Genomic DNA, 17,861 nt, shown 5'->3' on the forward strand with positions numbered 1-17,861 from the left:
TTTACAGGGTTTGCCCATAACTTTTTCCAGGACTAGCCAGAAGGACCAGTTAGCTTTTCATTCCACTGAACCCCCAGTTTCTGCACTTTTCCTCCTTAATTCATACATAGGGATGCTTTTCAACACTGAACTAGCCAGCCGGACCACTTTGAGACTGGTCCTATGTTGTGTTAGCTGGCATTTGGCAAGTGGGGAGAATGCTGTCATACAACTTGCAATGTGTTTTGCCTTTTGTATCTGAATTAGGATTTAAAGCTAATAATACATCAGCCATGGTTCTTTAAACAGGTTCATTTCCTCAGGTAGATTCCGAACACATTCATGTACAAAATATCAAACGACCTTCAAAGTTCAAATCCATGCTATTAATAATGACTCTAGAGTGACAGTACAGTAGTAATAAGTAACCTTTCGCTCACCCCAGTCCCCAAGCTGCCCGGAGCTACACAGTAGCAGACAACAACCAAATACCCTCAGTCATCAAAGCCAGAAACTTCCTTTCAGTGTCTCATCCTTACTTCAGTTCGTCCACTGGACTTGTGTAACTTCCCCCTTATTCAATGAATCATAAGTTCACCTTAGAAATGCCTCGGACTGGGGAGTGATGAACCCAGAAGGTGTGATGTCACAGCTTTTGTTGGAAATGTAATTTCACTCTGGCCCTTATCAAAACCTTGCACTGTGTGTTGAAAGGATCTTACTCACTCAGAGAGAGAAGACCATGCTTGTCAGTGTAAAATGGTGTAATTGAAATGTATCACAGTCCCTAATAAGTTTTCCAGTTAAACATCAATCTAATGAAGTCATAACAGGTAGACATTCCCGGACTCCTGATCCTTATCATTGAGATTCCTGTCTCGGTTCAGATTATAAAATAATATTGTCTTTCCATTAGACACCTAGTTACAAAGAATATGTCAAGGAGTTCAAATCCTCTCTAGAAGATGGTATTCATTCAGTCTCAATTCAATTCTCAAGCTAGTCGATCTTTCACATGGAGACAAAACTTTTCCTCCGATTTCAGTCGTAATACTTGTCGGCAGCATAAAGCCATAAGGCCATGTGTAATTCAGGAGTTTCACACCTCCATGGAATTGGTAGAGTAATGGACTTTTGTGAGTGGCTTTGTGATTGAACTTGCTATGACCTTGTTTTATTTCAAGCCCTGGGGCTGTTGTGGCATCGTGTTTGTATTCCGGCTCAACGTAAAAAAAAAAACGTGCTTGGTTAGGTGGGCGAGGTATGTAGGAAACCAGTGTTACACGTGTAACCTGGCCATTATTTCAGATCAAATTTCATTGATACCAAAATACGAAAACCTCATTATTATTGAAATTGGTTTGTAATATACAAAGAGTATCCTATACGAATGCTGTGTTTGAGTTTGATCTAATAGAAAAGAAGAAGTGGATTAAATTCCTTATTATAAGTGACAATGTTGTACAACTACAAGATACAACTATAGGCCCTTCTAATAAAATTCTTTAGGTAAAGTTTACACTAAGGTTGATTTTAAACTTGGGCTTGAACTTGAACTTAAAAAATTAGTTTAAGATTAAAAAGAATTGGAATACATTTTGAAACCTAAATTTTTAGAGTCATCACAATGCAAAGTGAACAATTTGTCATACGTCTTAAAAATACATTTGGCAGAACATTTGTAACGCCTACTGGGCATCACATATATATACAAAAAAAGCTTTTCAGTGGGAAACTACCACATGGCTTGAAATGTTTGAGTTCTTGAATGAAAAGCTTGCTGTGAAACTTGGATCTTTCAGGCCGAGAAAATTAATCTTAAAAATCACATTTTTTATTTCTTTGGTCGGAGTAACTTGAGTAACCTCGGCATTGCCTCTCTGAATGGATTGCTACGAACCGAACCGTACCACTTGTGTACCTTCAGAACTGACTGTATTGTAGAGGTCATCTCTGTCCAGAATTGTTACAAGTTACTTCAGCCACCTGCTAAGCATTGACCTTGAGTAATTGCCACCATAGTGTCTACAAATCAAACATGTGTTCTCACCCTTTTCAATTTCTACAAGTTTGTTCATTACTACTGAAACTCAAAACACAAGTGCTGGCCACATGTTATCTCAGTTGATTCATAATAAATGCTTACTCTTGCTGTGTGCAATGCGAAATTGGTACCCAATTTGGTTGTTGATAGGAAACGTCTTTGTATTTGTCAAATTTCAAAAGGTCACTCCAAGGGAAACATTTCTCAAGATGAGTGGAAGTTGTGCCAGATGCGCACAAAAAATAAACTTTCAATTTACTTTCAAAATTACCTGTTAAAGTCCTGGGCTTGATTTCCATTTGAAGAGCTTCTGGTTCATCTTAGGATTCTGGTTCATCTTAGGATGTTTGTTAAGTCAATTTTAATTGCTAAGCAGAGTGTGATGTTATGTACTACACATCGCTAGTGGTTATTGATAACCCAATGCACCAACATGTTTTGTTTGTTTGCCAATTTCATGGTTTTGCTTACCGTATTAAGCAAAGAATCAACACTTACGGAAGCAGGGAATTTCGCACTTACAACTATAGTATTTCACAGCTAAGCAGGGAACTTTTGCCTTTGCGCAAGCGTACTCCATTTTGTGATCATTCTGGCTGTGTATTAAGCTAGAATAGGAGAATGGTGGTCCTAAGCGCAGAATTAGGCGGTAAGCAGAGCCATGGGAATGAGCCGTGGTATAAGAATTTCTTTTTTACAGTTTCGAAACACCTTTTTTTTGTGCTAAATTGTTTTTGCAAAATTCTGGCTGAAATACTGTATGCCAAACACTAAGGTAACCTGTATTTGTCAAAGAATGCCACCAGGCTGTTTAAGTGGGGGCAACAAATCACATCTTGGAAGCATTGTATCTCTCTCAAATAAAAAATCCCTCTTTGACTTGGTGTGCTAATGCATTGGACACACACAGATTACAAGTGTATGTAATTCATCAATATGTGATGTTTCTTGACCTATATTTACTCCCCGGAAGTGGTGAGCATTCTTGTAACCAACTATTCCCTAAGGTCAATATTGACTAATTCTGGTCAATGTGCAGGGAACACTTACCCACCCAGGTATGGGTTACTGAAAAGTTTAGTTAAAGGCACTGAACACTATTGGTAATTGTCAAATGAGATCAGTATTTTTACTAGGTTTTTCCGAACGAATGCATAAAATAACAAATCTGTGAACATTTTTACTCAATTGGTCATTGAAGTTGCAACAGAACAATGAATGAAAAAACGCAATTGCTGCACAAATTTGTGTGCTTTTAGATGCCTAAACTAAAGGCTTCAGGCCTGTAGTCTTTTAATATTTGAGTGATAACATAGCTTTTTTCTCAAAAACAATGTTACTTCAGAGGGAGCCGTTTCAGCTGTGTTTTTTTTACTATCATGAGCTCCCCATTGCTTGTTACCAAGTAAGTTTTTATGCCAACAATTATTTTGGGTAATTACCAAATAGTGTTCATTGTCTTTAAGTATCTCATTCTGAGGTGGGTTTAGGAATGTCAACGTTGCAGGTGTTTGGCGGTTTATCTTCTGCCCAAAATGCGCAACAATGTCACAAAGTTATGTCAAATTTCCGATGATGCCCGGACAAAAGTTTGTTTTGAAAACAAAAGAAAGTACAATCAAACCCTTGAGTTAAAAATTAAATGTTGGTGTGTTGCATTCATCATAAAAGTGGATAAAATATTAACTTAGACCTCATCGTTGAGCAGGTTTTCTTTTTTTCTTTTTTTTTTTTTTTGGGGGGGGGATGGGTTGGCAACGGAGTGGTGTAGTTAGTTAGGATACATTTTCGGCAGCCCTTTGTAACACCTGTAGTGAAACCAAAATGTGAAAGCTCCAGAGAGGCTCCAGGCTGGTTAACCTGAGGCCCAGTTTCACACCTGACTTGTGAAAACCCGCCGACCAATTTCTGATTTCCGCTCAACTTGGTGAATGTTTTTTTAAAAATAGCAACACAATATTTCTCTGCATCATCCAATCTCACGGCAAACTTACTCCATGTTGATGGTGACTATTTTTACGGATATTTTTAACGTCGCCTGGTTTATTCCTTGATTGTGCAGAGCACCCCAAGTCTTCTCGTTTTCTGACCATCAGTAAAACCTTAAAACCAGGAGTGAGATAGCTAATCAATGGTCTGGATCTAACTTGCTTGAACATGCCTCAAGGGTTAAAATATACCAGTGTGACTCAGGGGGTTAGGCTCCTATTATCACAGGAGCCAGAGCAAACCTTGAGATTTTGATGTGTTTGAACAGAGCATTAGGGGCACACAGAGCAAACCAGAGTTGCTCTTATCTCCTTCTGGGGTGAAACCCAGTCTGACACCAACAGGTGTGCAGTTATCACTTTCAGTTGATGAGTCATGAGTGAGACTCTCCTTAGCTATACTCCTTATACCATGGAGCAAGTGTTCTCAGGGTTTGCCCTTAACTTTTTTTAATGACAAGCCAGCAGGACTGGCACTAAGGCATTTTCTCTTTGATAAAGGGCTCCCTAAGAAGAAATTGTAAATTTTTACTCAGAGCATTTTGTGAAGTATCAGGCCTACTAGTCCTTCACCTTTTTCATTAGTCAATGTTTAATTGAAAATGGGACGCCAGTCAACACTAAACTGGCCGGCCGGACCACTTGGAGTGAGTTTTGACCGGTCCTCAGGCGTTAGATGGCATTTGGCCAGGGGACCACTGTTAATTAAGGGAGAACGCTGGAATTTCTCGTGACATTTGAGAGCTTGAGCTCTTTCACTACCTCAAGATCGTTTATTATTATGATTACTGACTGTTCTTGACGTTTGTTTTGGATAAAGTGAATGGATGATACTTGATCTAATTCAGAATCAGTCTTGAAGGTTGTGGATTAATTTAGAGTCAATCCCGAAGGTTGTCAATTTAATTCAGTGCTAAAGCCCTTTGGCAAAATTTGTACAGATTAATTGTGATACATGTACTTGATAGCGTGTTCATGCCATGCACAACTCTCAGCCAATGACACGTCTTCCTTAGATCTTAGTAGAGTGTCATGGCTGAGTGGTTAAGAGCATCGAGTTCAAGTTCTGGTGCTAAGTCACCGGAGTGTGGGTTCGAAACCCGTTCACGACACTTGTGTCCTTGAGCAAGATACTTTACTATAGTTGCTGCTCTTCACCTGGGGTGTAAATGGGTGCCTGCGTGGGTAGAGGTTGATATTGTGAATGAAAAAGCCTTTGGAGCGTTATAAACTGTTGCCCAGGTTGTATACTCCCAAGGGAGCTGAGAAACATTAAAAGGGGTGTTATTGGCCCTATGACCAGGGCACTAATGTAAAGCGTATTGATACAGTTATTGTGAAATGCGCTATATAAGAATTGGGTATTATTATTATTATTATTATTATTATTATTATTAGTGAGGGCGCTGTTTGAGCTCGCGACATTATATCACTCTATGGGAGCTTCGTTTAAAACGATTAAGCCAAGACAGATCCAGAGTTCGTTACTAACTTATTGTTCACCACGACTTCCTCTCTTTGCAGTATGGACTTTTCCAAACGCCCGAAGGAACCCAATATTTTGTGGAGCCTCTGGATGATTTCCCATCGTCAGAAGGAAGCACAAGACCTCACATTGTATATCCAACCACAGCTCTTCAGGACTTCAACAAAAACTCTGGTTGTGGACTAACCGGTAAGTTGTGCAATTGTAAAGAAATAAAATTAACCACTAAGTTTGTGTTTATGATCCTAAGTTGTGCAAGTGATTTCAAGATGGTCATGATGGAAAAACTTCCCTTGAAATAGTTATGTTTGAAATGTTATTCAGAATAGAGTAAAACTCTTTTGATCTTGCTAGATCAAATTGAAAACCTTGAAAAAGTGTTTGAAAACAGTGAGCAGATTTTCCTTCACTAATTTCTTGTGACTTCAATGACCGATTGAGCTTAAAGTTAAACTTTCACATAAAGTGCAGACACTTTATTTGAAAGCATCTAGGACACAATTTCTGCTAAGCAACATGTAGCAGGAAGCCAGTCATAGATGGTACATGTGAAATTGTAGTAACCACATGTTTAGTAAGCACAGTTCTGTTGTCTTTAGCTGCTCATTGTGCATTTCTATGAAATTGAGCGTAGGTAGTTGTGTAACCATCTAGCAAGAACAAGTACAGTAAAGTTTTAAACTGCCTTCTGAGTACCAGCTGAGCTAGATAAGTTTGTTGCAAATCTTCCCTCGGTAAGCTTTTTGAGGCATTTTGATGGCAAGGACAACTTTGCAGAGATTTAACCCCTGATTTAAGTTAAGTGCTCACTGCGGATGACTGAACATCAGATCCTTGAAAGACAGGCTTATGTCTGTGTCTCCTTTTCACTATGGACTGGACAGTAGAAACGAAAATCCCACAGATGCACGCTGTGAAAGAAAATGACTGATTGTCAGCCACCCAATTTGCTAAATGGGAGATCCAGCGTTTTGCGTTTTTGAGTTGTCCAAGATCTTCTTTAAAATGATGGGATCACAAAAAATGTGGTTATCATATGAATCGGGATCCTTTAATCCTCTGTGGTGATTAAAGTTTGCCTCTATTGTCATGGCTGAGTCAGATCTTTTTACAAAAGGGGTTTGCGGTTGAGCCTAGTTCCTGTTGTACATGTACCTCTGGAGGATCTGATGAAGCAAACGGGAGCTGTTAACTTTTGACATGGTCTTGCTTTATTATGCTGGACTCGCTCGGATTATGACTGGGCATTCTTGATTGAGCTGTGTGTGAGAGAACAAGCTTCTTTCTTATTAAGCCCATCTTCTCACAATCAGATGGAATTTTGGTGTTAAAGTCTGGACTTCCTTGGAAAAGACTTTTGTCTTCTGGTGTGGGGATTGGAAGGCTCTGGACTGGGAGAAATTATAGTTATATAAAGAGTTTTTGACTGACTATTTTATTTAAGAGGATACCAAACAACAATAATAATAATGAAGACTTGAAAATGTGCATACATTTGCATCCACTCTGCTGGGTGTTCAAGGCACAGTAAAACCAAAAACAAAACTAAAGAAAACAGGCACAACTAAATTAGTCCTAGAACACCTGTGACATAAGATAAGTTTTGAGAAGAGATTTGAGAGAGAAATGTGAAGAATATAATTAGGATTGTAATGCTTTTAAATTCACCGTTGTAAAAAGTGATACTTGTTTTGTTCATGTACTTCACAGTTGGTTCTTCACCACAGTCAGGCTAATGTTATTTTCTTGACCCAAACAAAACCATTGGAGTTTTACTCGTTTAGAGGTAGTGCAAATGCTGAGTCAGGACTAACCCTGGTACGAATCCCCATGCCGAGTCCCAGTTGCTAACTTCCTGCACCACAGGAGGCAAATTGATCAGGAATCTGCGGAGTGGATTGTACACTGGTAATGCAATGTGTATCACAGTCTACACTCCTGTGTTTTTTCTTTGTTGCCAGGGCACATAAATTAACCTCAACTTCATATTAATAAAACGCTGGAATGCACACATTTTTTTCTTCTTTCGGTTGGGAAATGTCTGTGCCATTTTTCCAATGTTGGTTGGCCCTGAAAAATGGACTGAGTGGGACTTGAACCCGTGATCACTGCTCTTTACAAGCTAAGTAACTTATTCGACATTGGTGGTCTCCCTATTTTATCAATTGCTTAGGATGGGGGTTGGGGTAGGGTGCAAGTCGGAAGTTGTTCAACCATGTAATTGCACTAAATAGCTAGAAATATGATATTATTGATACATGATCCACTTCATCCCTGTCCCTATTTAGAACTACAAGCCAATAACTGGATCACACAAGGCAATTAGTTAAATCATGAACACATGTTTAGGGGGAAAACAAATGAACCTAAAAACATACCCGGTACATGAATGTACTGAAATCATCTAAAATTTTTGCTGACTCTGAAACAAGCCCTCAGGATTCACAATGAACCAGCACCCAGACTTCTTGATTGCATTTTGATGCAGACATTCCAAGGCCATCACGCCTATTCTTAGCCTACAGGGCCCCCTTACTCTTTGCAGTCCATGTGGTATCCATAAAAGTCATGTACATCTTGAGGGTTTTTCAAAAAACATCAACTGATGTTTTGCAACCAAACAATTTTTTTAATTTGAAGGACCAGTTGATGCCTCAAGAAAATGTAAAACACAAGATCGATATTAACATTTCTGACCTTAGATCAATTTAAATTTTCTGTTTTTTGATCTTATCATAATTGCCTTAGATTCATTTTTTACTTGTAAAATATCATGTCCACTGAAAACTCAAAAGAAAGTTTTTCAACCTGACAGCCCAGTGGATAAGTGTAATTAGAGTGCACTGTGGGATAAAATTATGAAACTTTGCTCACGTGTATTTGACATCAAAGCATGAAAAATTTGATATAGTTCCATCTTTGAACTGGCCTGTCAAACTCAGAGAGGATCAGGCGGTAGCAGTGTCCAACCACAGGGCAAGGTCATGGACCAGTTCTAGTACTAACCCTGACCCTTGTTCACACAGAGAAAGTGGTTTAGGGTGGTATGGTTTGACCACAGTGCCAGGACACACCTCTTCTGTACCTCCTCTCATCTTTCAAAGTATGGCTGTATAAAAGATTATATAACATCACTTCATTCCTCCCTGTTTGTATATTTTCATAAGTTGGCCTGGCCTTAGCTCTCCTATGTAGGATAATAATATAAAGGTTATGGTGAACCCTTGTCACTGGCGGCATACCTTAGTGTTATCATGTTTATACAGACACTGATGAAGGGTTTGCAGGTCTTCTCAAGGTAGTATGTAGTGCTCTTGTAATGGGGATGTGTTTATTGTTGCTGGTGGATGGGTGGTGGTGGGGGGGGGGGGCGATGAGGAGGGTGGGTCAGCTGGGCATTGTGGCTTGCCAAGGCTGGTGGTTATCTTTGGTTACATTGTTGTTTTTTAAAGATGAGGATGGGGACCTTTTTTTGTTGTTATCTTTTGTTTTCAAGTAATATAGGTGAACTTAATTTGCTTAGTTTGTGCCGAGATGTAGCGAACATATTACAAATTGTGTCAATTTGGGGACTTTTTTCTTCTTTTAATTGGCCTTACAGAAATATATAAATAAATACTACTCATGCCCCCTACAGACTCTTGAATGCTTGCACACAGCTTTTTTTTTGCCTGGGGCTACTCATTAAATTTGTTCATTTCACACCCTGGTTTTTGATTAGAAAGAAAACTTTGTTAGAGTCTTCCTCCATGGTTAGAGGAGGACTCCCGGCTTCCTCTGCCTTTTAGAGCTCAACTGATACCCCAATAAAAATTACAATGACCCCCTATATGGACAGTGGAGACAATGGCATATTGTTTGACATGGTTCGTTGCACTTCACTGCTCCTCCTTGTTGACTGTGCTTTGTTGGGAATACCAAGCCTTTATAGAGCAATTCCAAAATTAGTCTGAACACCCAGAGTCTGGTTGCATCAACTTATTAAAAGATTGTCAGAAACTTTCCTGTGCTATCTATAGCAAGCAACCGTAAGGCCAAATAACAAAAAATTCAGTTGATCATCCCCGCTCGCACCCTTTTTGAGGGCCGGATCCGTTTTTAAAACTATTTTTTAAAAAAATCAATTTTTTCAGGTGTGTAACAGTCTGGTGCATTAACAAAATAAGTGAATGCCTAACAGCAATTTTTTTTTAGTGTAACAATTTCACCCTGTTAACTCGGGTCCAGCGTCCTCATGTTACAAATAGATACAAAACAAGTTTGCGGTTGGTTCAAACTGAAGAATTGGTGGCCTGTTTGATTTGAAATACTTAGGGGCCATCTTGAAAAAAAAAAAGGGGGGGGGAAAGGCCCTCATCCTTCTCTTTTTGGAAAAATCCAGATGGTCAACTGTTATTTTTTTTATTTGGCCTGAACATCCTCCAGTCTTTTTAAAATCAAACACATATCCAAATAATAAATGATTTTAAGTCCTAAATATTCTGTATCAGAATACTGGACATAATAGCTTGGGCTAAAGCCATGTTCCCATTGGACTTTTTTGTGCTGTTGAAGTACCACAACTTTTTTTTGTAGAATAACAAAATAAAATCTAATGGGGATGCTTGGTAAGCTAACCTCCCTGTCAACTTTCCAAGACCGTGATGTAAAACTAACTGGCTGAAAGAGGTTTTAGAAGACTTCTGCATAGCCACGGTAACTTTCCAGGGCCTCTGAAAAGTCCAATGGGAACAGTTCCGCGCTGCAAACCTACCGCGACCACGCTGTAAAATGCTATGCAAACAACGTTGAATATAAGTCCAGGTGGGAATGCACGGTAGAATTACACCAAAGTCAGTCATGGTAACTTTTTGTTAAGAGAAACATGACCAGTTAAATTGATACTCAAATAAATAGAAGGGAGGAAATATTAATTCATATTTTGTTGCTGATAATCATGTAAGAAAGGTCTTGAACAAGTGCACACAAAAAAACAGTTTGGAAAAATGTATATTTCTATTACAGAAAATACGCCACCTCCAATACTAATTTGCTAGGATCAGGTCTGAAGTGGGATTCGAACCGAGGTCCACAGTGGTAAAAAGGCAGAGAAAGAAACCACTGAGCCAACTTGATCCCCTTACTCATGAGGGGGTCAGTTAGTGTCAATATACTCTTCTTTTAAAAGGGGAATTCTCTTGGAGTAGATGGGGTTTGCCAGTGCCCAATGGGTGGGATTTTGAATCTTATATAAACTTGCAAGTTTATATATAATATTCAAAAAACGATCAAAGCTGTTACATCCTTCCACTGTATGAACATTGTGTTCTGCTCAGCTGCATGCTTGAGTTGATGTACTTCTATGGCATTACACCACCACAAAGCAGCGCCTGAGTAGGTGAACCGTAAAACCTAGAGGTCCAATCTAGTGTGATCAAGGACTGCAATCAAATGATTGGAAAAAAGGAAATGCAATTGTTAGTTTTTTTTTATAACTTGTACTTTACGAGGCAATGTTATGGAATGAGGATCGTTATTCAAGTTTGCGTACACTCGTAAAACAAATTTGTACTTGTCGAGCACAATAAGTATCCTTGAAAGTTTGTTTGAGTGCAAACAATGCTGACAATTCTGGGTACATATTTGTGTTGTGACATAAAAAGACAACAACCCTTACATACATACAAAACAAAAGAGGCATTCATAGGCATTCAGAGAGCTGGCCCAAGGTGCGAGGGAACCCCAACCTTTAACTCCATAGGCCTACACCTTCCCCATGGACACCTGTGTTGTAGCCACTTATTTCTCTATCCACACCCCTCCCCTATCAACTTCCTCCCTATCCACACCTCTACCCTATCCTTACCCCTCCCCTATCTACACTCCTCCCCTATCCACACTCCTCCCCTATCCACGCCCTCCCATATCCACACCCATACCTTATGCACACCCCTACCTTATCCACACCCCTACCTTATCCACACCTCTACTCTATCTACACCCCAACTCACAACCTACCCACACCCCTACCCTATCCACACCTCTTACCTATCCACACACTCCCCTATCCACACCCTACCCACACCCCTACCCTATCCACACCCCTACCCTATTCACACCCCTACCCTATCCACACCCCTACCCTATTCACACCCCTACCCTATCAACACCATAACCTATCCGTCCACACCCTACCCCATCCACTTCCTCCCTATCTGCACTCCTTCCTTGCCTACCTCTCACCAATGCATTCAATACACATCTTACCGGTGCTTTCTCGCTGACAGTTAGTTTTGCGCATATGCGAAATTGTTGAAGAGCGCCCTCTTGTGTCAAAATCGTAAACACAACATAGCCTTTCAACCATTGATAATGCTTCGGGGTCATCGCGGGGTCACTGCTATGAATAATTCATCTAATGTTAGACTTTCTAATGTTGAACTTTCTGAAAATCTCGCGCATGCGCAAAACTATTTGGCACTCCATGTAGAGCTCTGAACGGCAGTGACCTGTGCAGACCACATTTTGATATCTGACAACTATGCACTGCCATCCCCTAGACTTATTTCAAATCCTAATCCCACTCACCTTTAAGCCCAAATGGAAGACTTTTTATGGGTGGTCTTAACAGCTTTGCTCATCCCCCTACCTCAAAGGATAGCACATCTTCTTGGGATAATCCCACATTTAATCCCTTGTGTTCAGCTTTTAATCCTACGCACTAGTCTGGATTTAAACAAAACTGCTTTTGTCTTCGGCTTTTTCTACTTTTCGCTGAGTATACCTGGAGATTGACATAAAGTTATTGAAGTACATGTTCAGGGGATACACCAGGAAAGTTTTCACATTTAATGCAAGATTTGTCAACGTGTTTCTTTATTTGTTGTATAGTTTCTGTAATCCTTTGGTGTCTTGAATATAATCACTAAGCTGCTGTCAGTATTATTACTGTACAGAGCCTCCCACACACGAAGGCCTACATGAAGGCACACTGAGTCCAGCTGGTTGCTAGCTTTATGAGTGTTTGCACATTTTTATTCCAGCTAATCATTGGAAAGATACTAATAATATTGATATGTGATTGAGCACAGTCGGCATAGCCTGGTTTTAATATGTAATCTGCCATACAAAAATTATGACATAAAATAATATGGTAATTTTTAAACAGCTTTACCTTTCTGATCTCAAGCACCATAAATTATGTCCTATCTGCAAATTAAAAAAAGCTCTGTTCCACTAAGTCAACAAGAACCGGGTTAAAATGTCATAAAGTTGTCCAAGTTTATTTGTTGAAGAGGATTAATATGAGATACTCATGTGTAGACTGTGATAAAAAATAACATTGTATGTAGAGTGACGGTTTATCTTGTCTTTAAGGCTGTTCTGATCATTTTATTTGCTTGTCATATTGCTATTGAATACATCCATTATTAAAGGGACAGGGCAAAATTTCATGGCTCTGCTTACCAATTAGCAAAGAATTGGCCTAACAGAAGCTGGGAATTCCGTGTGTACGTCAAGCATGTTATAAAGGTTTAGCAGGGAATTTTTGCTTGTGCTAGCATACTCCACGTTACTCGGCAATCTTTGCTTGTGGACACAACTAGGGCAGAAAATTGGTGCTTGCCATGTAAAGCAAAGAATGGTGATCGCAAGAGAAGAATTTAGCGGCAAGCAGAGCCATAAAATTGGGTCAAGTTCACCTTGTACGTGAGCTACTTGAAGGGTGTTCACATTTGTTCAAATGTTGTGTCCATATTTGCTGTTAATTGGAAAATATAAATTAAACTTTCTATACGAAGGAGCTGCTTTTAAAATTTACCATAATCAAAAGGCAAGGGTATAATGAATGATGTACTGGTATGCTCCCCTTGAAATTTGTCAATGTAGGTGTTTGACCCTTGTCCATACTGTAATCGGCATGGTGGACTTTGACTTGTAAAGATTTGTTTATTTTTCAGATTTGTAATCCTGTTATATCTCACTATAAAGTGTGAGAATTACTAGATGCTTTTGTTAGAATGTCATCCTGTAGACCATGCAAGTCTCACCATGCTTTGGAATATTGTGACCGGTTAAAGTGCAGAAGTTTGTTGCCTTCACACACTAGAGCAATGTACATGGGATCAAAACTAAAAAATTCCCAAATATACTTTAAGTCACCTGGATATAGAATTGTTTTTCTTCAAACATTAGAGTATGTTTGTGAACAATAAAATTATTTTTTGAGTAATTGTTTGTAACGATTCATAATTATGTTTAAAAAATAAATAAAGTTGTTTGGGGGGTGACTCTTCCTACCCCTTTTGTGACATCAATCGAGGCAGACTTTACCTCGATCGAACATCGAAGACAAGTATGTGCAAGTACATAAAAGTCCTAGTCGTGAGTTTGTACGTTTCGAAAAAGGTTTGTTTCCTGCATTTTTCCGTCAATGTTGACCAGGTGTATTGCTGCTGGATGCAGCAAAACAACTAAAGATGGGTCAGTTTGCAAAGTGGTCAGGTCCGACGTATTTTCCAGCGCTGTGCAGCAAACACTTCGAGCCGTCGTGCTTCGAGAATCCGGAATACATCACACATTTTGACATGAAGAGAAAAGTTCTTTTCTAAAACATGACGCCATCCCAACAATTTTTTTTCAGCTAGTGGGAAGTCGAAGAAGGTACCTGAAAGGCGTGACGAATCTAAAGGAGAATTTGCCCAACGTGAACAAAATTGGGTATTTTTTAACTTTGAGGGCATGTTTTTAGCTTGCACCAAGCGTCTCTATCTTGTGTTGGCACTGCATGCGATTAACCATGCTGGGTAATCCGAGTGGCCCGCTGCACAGCAGCCATACAGTGCGTGCAGTCTGCTCCATGGCATCATACCGATCAGGTATTCAGACGTAGTGTACAGGGCCAGACTACTAATTTTCTCTTCAAATATCGCGCCTCTGTTGACGTCATGAACAGGGCCCTCTCGGGTCGGGCCTACTTTTAAATTTGTAAATAAAATGGAAACTAATTTTTTAGAACCTTAGTTTAGTTAACTATTTATTCATATTCCACTTATCAAAACACATTTTTTAGTGACAAAACGTTTTACTTAGACAAAATACCACTTCCAGCTGACTTTAAAAAGGCATAGCACTTGCATGGTCTTTTGGCACTGTTCACATACAGAGCCAAGTCCCAGGAAATCAAACCCTAGGAAATACCTGGGAATTTTAACCCCAAACAGACATATTTTAACATATAACCACATTTTTACTTTGAAGTGAAATATTTCTCAAATGCTTTAAACTACCAAAATCTGCTGTAGGCTTCTAACCAAAAGTTTGTATTGCCATTAATCTTAAGAGTGATTACCAGATGTAATAACCTTCTCTTTTTAAAACTGTAAGCCTATACTTCAACATAGCAACATTTCACTGTCTATTCCCTACATTATAACATGGGCTTAAAGGTTAATACATGGCCAGAATTTGACCATAGAATACTAGGATTCAAGCAGTGTATCTGATTCAGAGAATGACATGGACAAGATAAAAGCTCTTGGTCTCAATAGTCCATCCCACAAAGCGTGTTTGTGGTAACACGACAAGATGTAGACTTACAGTCAGATTAATAGGGATTGTGTTTTGCGGGAGACGAGCCACTGCTTTACTGTGTGCTGTTTTCTAAGCTCCGAGGTTGTTTTTTTATATCCATTTAAAGTAACACGTTGCTTTGGATCGGTCGAGTTGGTCTTTGAAAAGCGTTCTGTAGCGTTTGTTATAAAATGCATATGGTTAGTTAGAAAGATATTGTAAAAGTAGAATACAATGTTCTACACAATTATGCCTCGAAATTGCGTGGTTTTCTTTTTACCTCGTCGACTAACACGGTCAGCCATTTATGGGAGTCAAAATTTTGAATCCCATAAATGGCCGACCGTGATAGTTCGCGACGTAAAAGGAAAATTGTGCAGTTTTGAGTGATACTTGTGTGGATCATTATATTCTACTTTTAAAACATCTTTCTAACCATATGCATTTCATAACAAACGGTTACAAACGCTTTTAATAGACCAACTCGTCCGATCCAAAGCAACGTGCTCCTTTAATACTATTTCTTGCTCTACATGCTTAGGCCTACATGTATTAGGTTAGATGTGTATAACTCTTATGCTAAGGTAGGCAGGAGCTTTGTCAGACAGCTGGCAACCATGTCCAATGCTACGCCTTTTTTACCCCTTCTGGTCGCTATAGCGGGCGCTGTGAGGGTTCTCCGCAGGATTTTTAAAAACCGATAACCAAATGTGTGGATGTTTGGCTGTAGCACACTGAATTGAAATGAGGTTTTCGGAATATTTTCTACTGGGTGTTTGTCTTTATTGTTAACGTCTTGCTGTGTAATCTGGAGCATTTTATATGGCTTGTGCATGGGGAATTGTACTTTTTCTCTAGCAGTAGCACACAACTGTAGTTCTAACTCAAAAGAATTTTGAAGATGATCGGAGTATACTGAGTATACTGATGAAAACGTTGAGTCGTTAACCACGGGTTCTTTTCATAACCAACTCTACTCAAAAGAGGTATTCATATAGTGTTACCACAAACCTCTCTATGTTATGGTTATACTTCCACCATGCAAAGTTTCAAATCCTACAGAAGAATTTGGTTCCTTTACATTTGGGAACTCCCATCCTGGGATGACTCCTAAGCCAAGATGTCTTGTGGCGTGTATATCTAAAGTATGGATCATGGGTCTGTCGGGAGTTGGCATCAGACTGAGGGAGAATTACACACTGTAATGGGAAGGAAATCAAATTATACAAAACAGGCATAAATAAGTACACTATTAATCTGTCCAGCTTATATCTGGACCCATGTGAGTCGAACAGCTTTAGGGTTACAAGCATATTGAGTCCACCATGAAAAACAAAAACCAGAAAAGTGAACTTTAAAAAAAAAACCAATTGTTTACAAATAGAAAGATACCACTATATAATATAGAATATTACAAGAGCATGGAGGTAGCATCATCTCTTTCTTCCATGCTTTTATGAGCAAAACAACCACAGAAGACATTTTTGTTCTTCTCCCTTTTTCTGGCTACAGCAGCAAATGAGGATCCTATGGGTAAACAGAAAAAAACCCGTAGAGCAATAAAATCTGTCTGCAAAACCTCTTTGCCTTCTCTTCCTGACCACACATGTAGTATTGTTATAACTGGATGGTGCTGATGCTATGTACACAGCCTTCCATTCCTCACCTGGGATTGTGTAAGGCAAGTCTGTTTGCCATCGTCTAGGGGGATCTGCCCTGTATCCATTTCACTACAGGTACATGGAAAAGATCAAAGAGGGAGTCGGCAAGACATCAAAAGGGTTATTGTTTTTCAGTTGGCTTGGTTCAGTCTTGTTGTTCTCTGGAGTGTAAAGAAGGTCGCAAGACGCCTGTGTTCAAACAGTTGTTGGTTGATGAGGCCCATTTTGTGGTATGTTGTCAGCCTAATCCAGGTGAAGCTGGGTTATTGTAAACTAATGAAGTCTCACACTCCACTAAAATGAAAGAAAAGGAATTTGACCTCCCTCCAAATTTCACCAGACAGATTGAATGTGGCAATACCAGTGACCAAATGAACCTGTGCTGTGCCATTGCTACTGATAATTTGATGGCATGATTGAATGGAAGAAAAGAGAAAAGTAAAACACTATGAATAGTTGAATAATTGGATCTAAAGATTGAGGAAAAAAAACAAACCAATTCTGACAGTTGTTACAATACTGTAGCATCACCCTCTCCGACGCTGTCATCAACACCATTGCTTGGTGGCTGACAGCATGATACTTTGTACACAAATTTTTTTTTCCTGAACTATTTCACGATTTCTCTGGATGTAAAAAAACATGTTATAGTACGAGATTGTGGTCTAGTAAAGATACTTTTGATATTTTGTGCTACAGAGGGTGACTGTGTGTCTTTTGGTGGCTTTATGTACTGTTATGGTTAAGGTGATTTAGAGAGTCATGAACCTAAAAGCGAAAATAAATTCAAGGTATGGTGATCATGAAGGGGAGATTTCAGAATTGTCAGTGACTGTGTTCATTGTCAACGCACAGGAAAAACACAATAAGTATTAAGTGTACACTAGAATTTATAAAGACTGAGTACATCATCCAATGAATTATAATGGGGTAGTGGTGTATGAATTAGTCATTGTGTGTGTCTTGGTGTTTGATGTGGCATTGGACTGAATTGCTCAACCCAATCGGATTGGCGACTGAAATTGATGATATATTTGTCGGTTCTTTAGTGAATCAAAGATGCGTATAGATGGACTAGCAGTCGGGACCAGTTACTTTGTCATGTCACTGGTTTGCCAACTCTGTTTATTGGTGTATAGTTTGAATATTTG

General features: G+C 39.2%; 1 protein-coding gene across 4 annotated transcripts in view; it reads left to right on the plus strand.

Moving 5' to 3' along the window:
- The window catches only part of LOC139954555 (A disintegrin and metalloproteinase with thrombospondin motifs 9-like), a 190,804-nt gene that overhangs the window by 2,342 nt on the left and 170,601 nt on the right, over positions 1 to 17,861 (plus strand). For all 4 annotated transcript variants that reach the window (XM_071954404.1, XM_071954405.1, XM_071954407.1 and 1 more), the window contains exon 3: positions 5,536 to 5,686. In XM_071954404.1, the coding sequence (XP_071810505.1) occupies positions 5,536 to 5,686 (151 nt within the window). The remainder of the gene's footprint in view (positions 1 to 5,535; positions 5,687 to 17,861) is intronic.

Source organism: Asterias amurensis, chromosome 2 (assembly GCF_032118995.1).
Source record: "Asterias amurensis chromosome 2, ASM3211899v1".
In the NCBI taxonomy this organism is placed as follows: domain Eukaryota; kingdom Metazoa; phylum Echinodermata; class Asteroidea; order Forcipulatida; family Asteriidae; genus Asterias; species Asterias amurensis.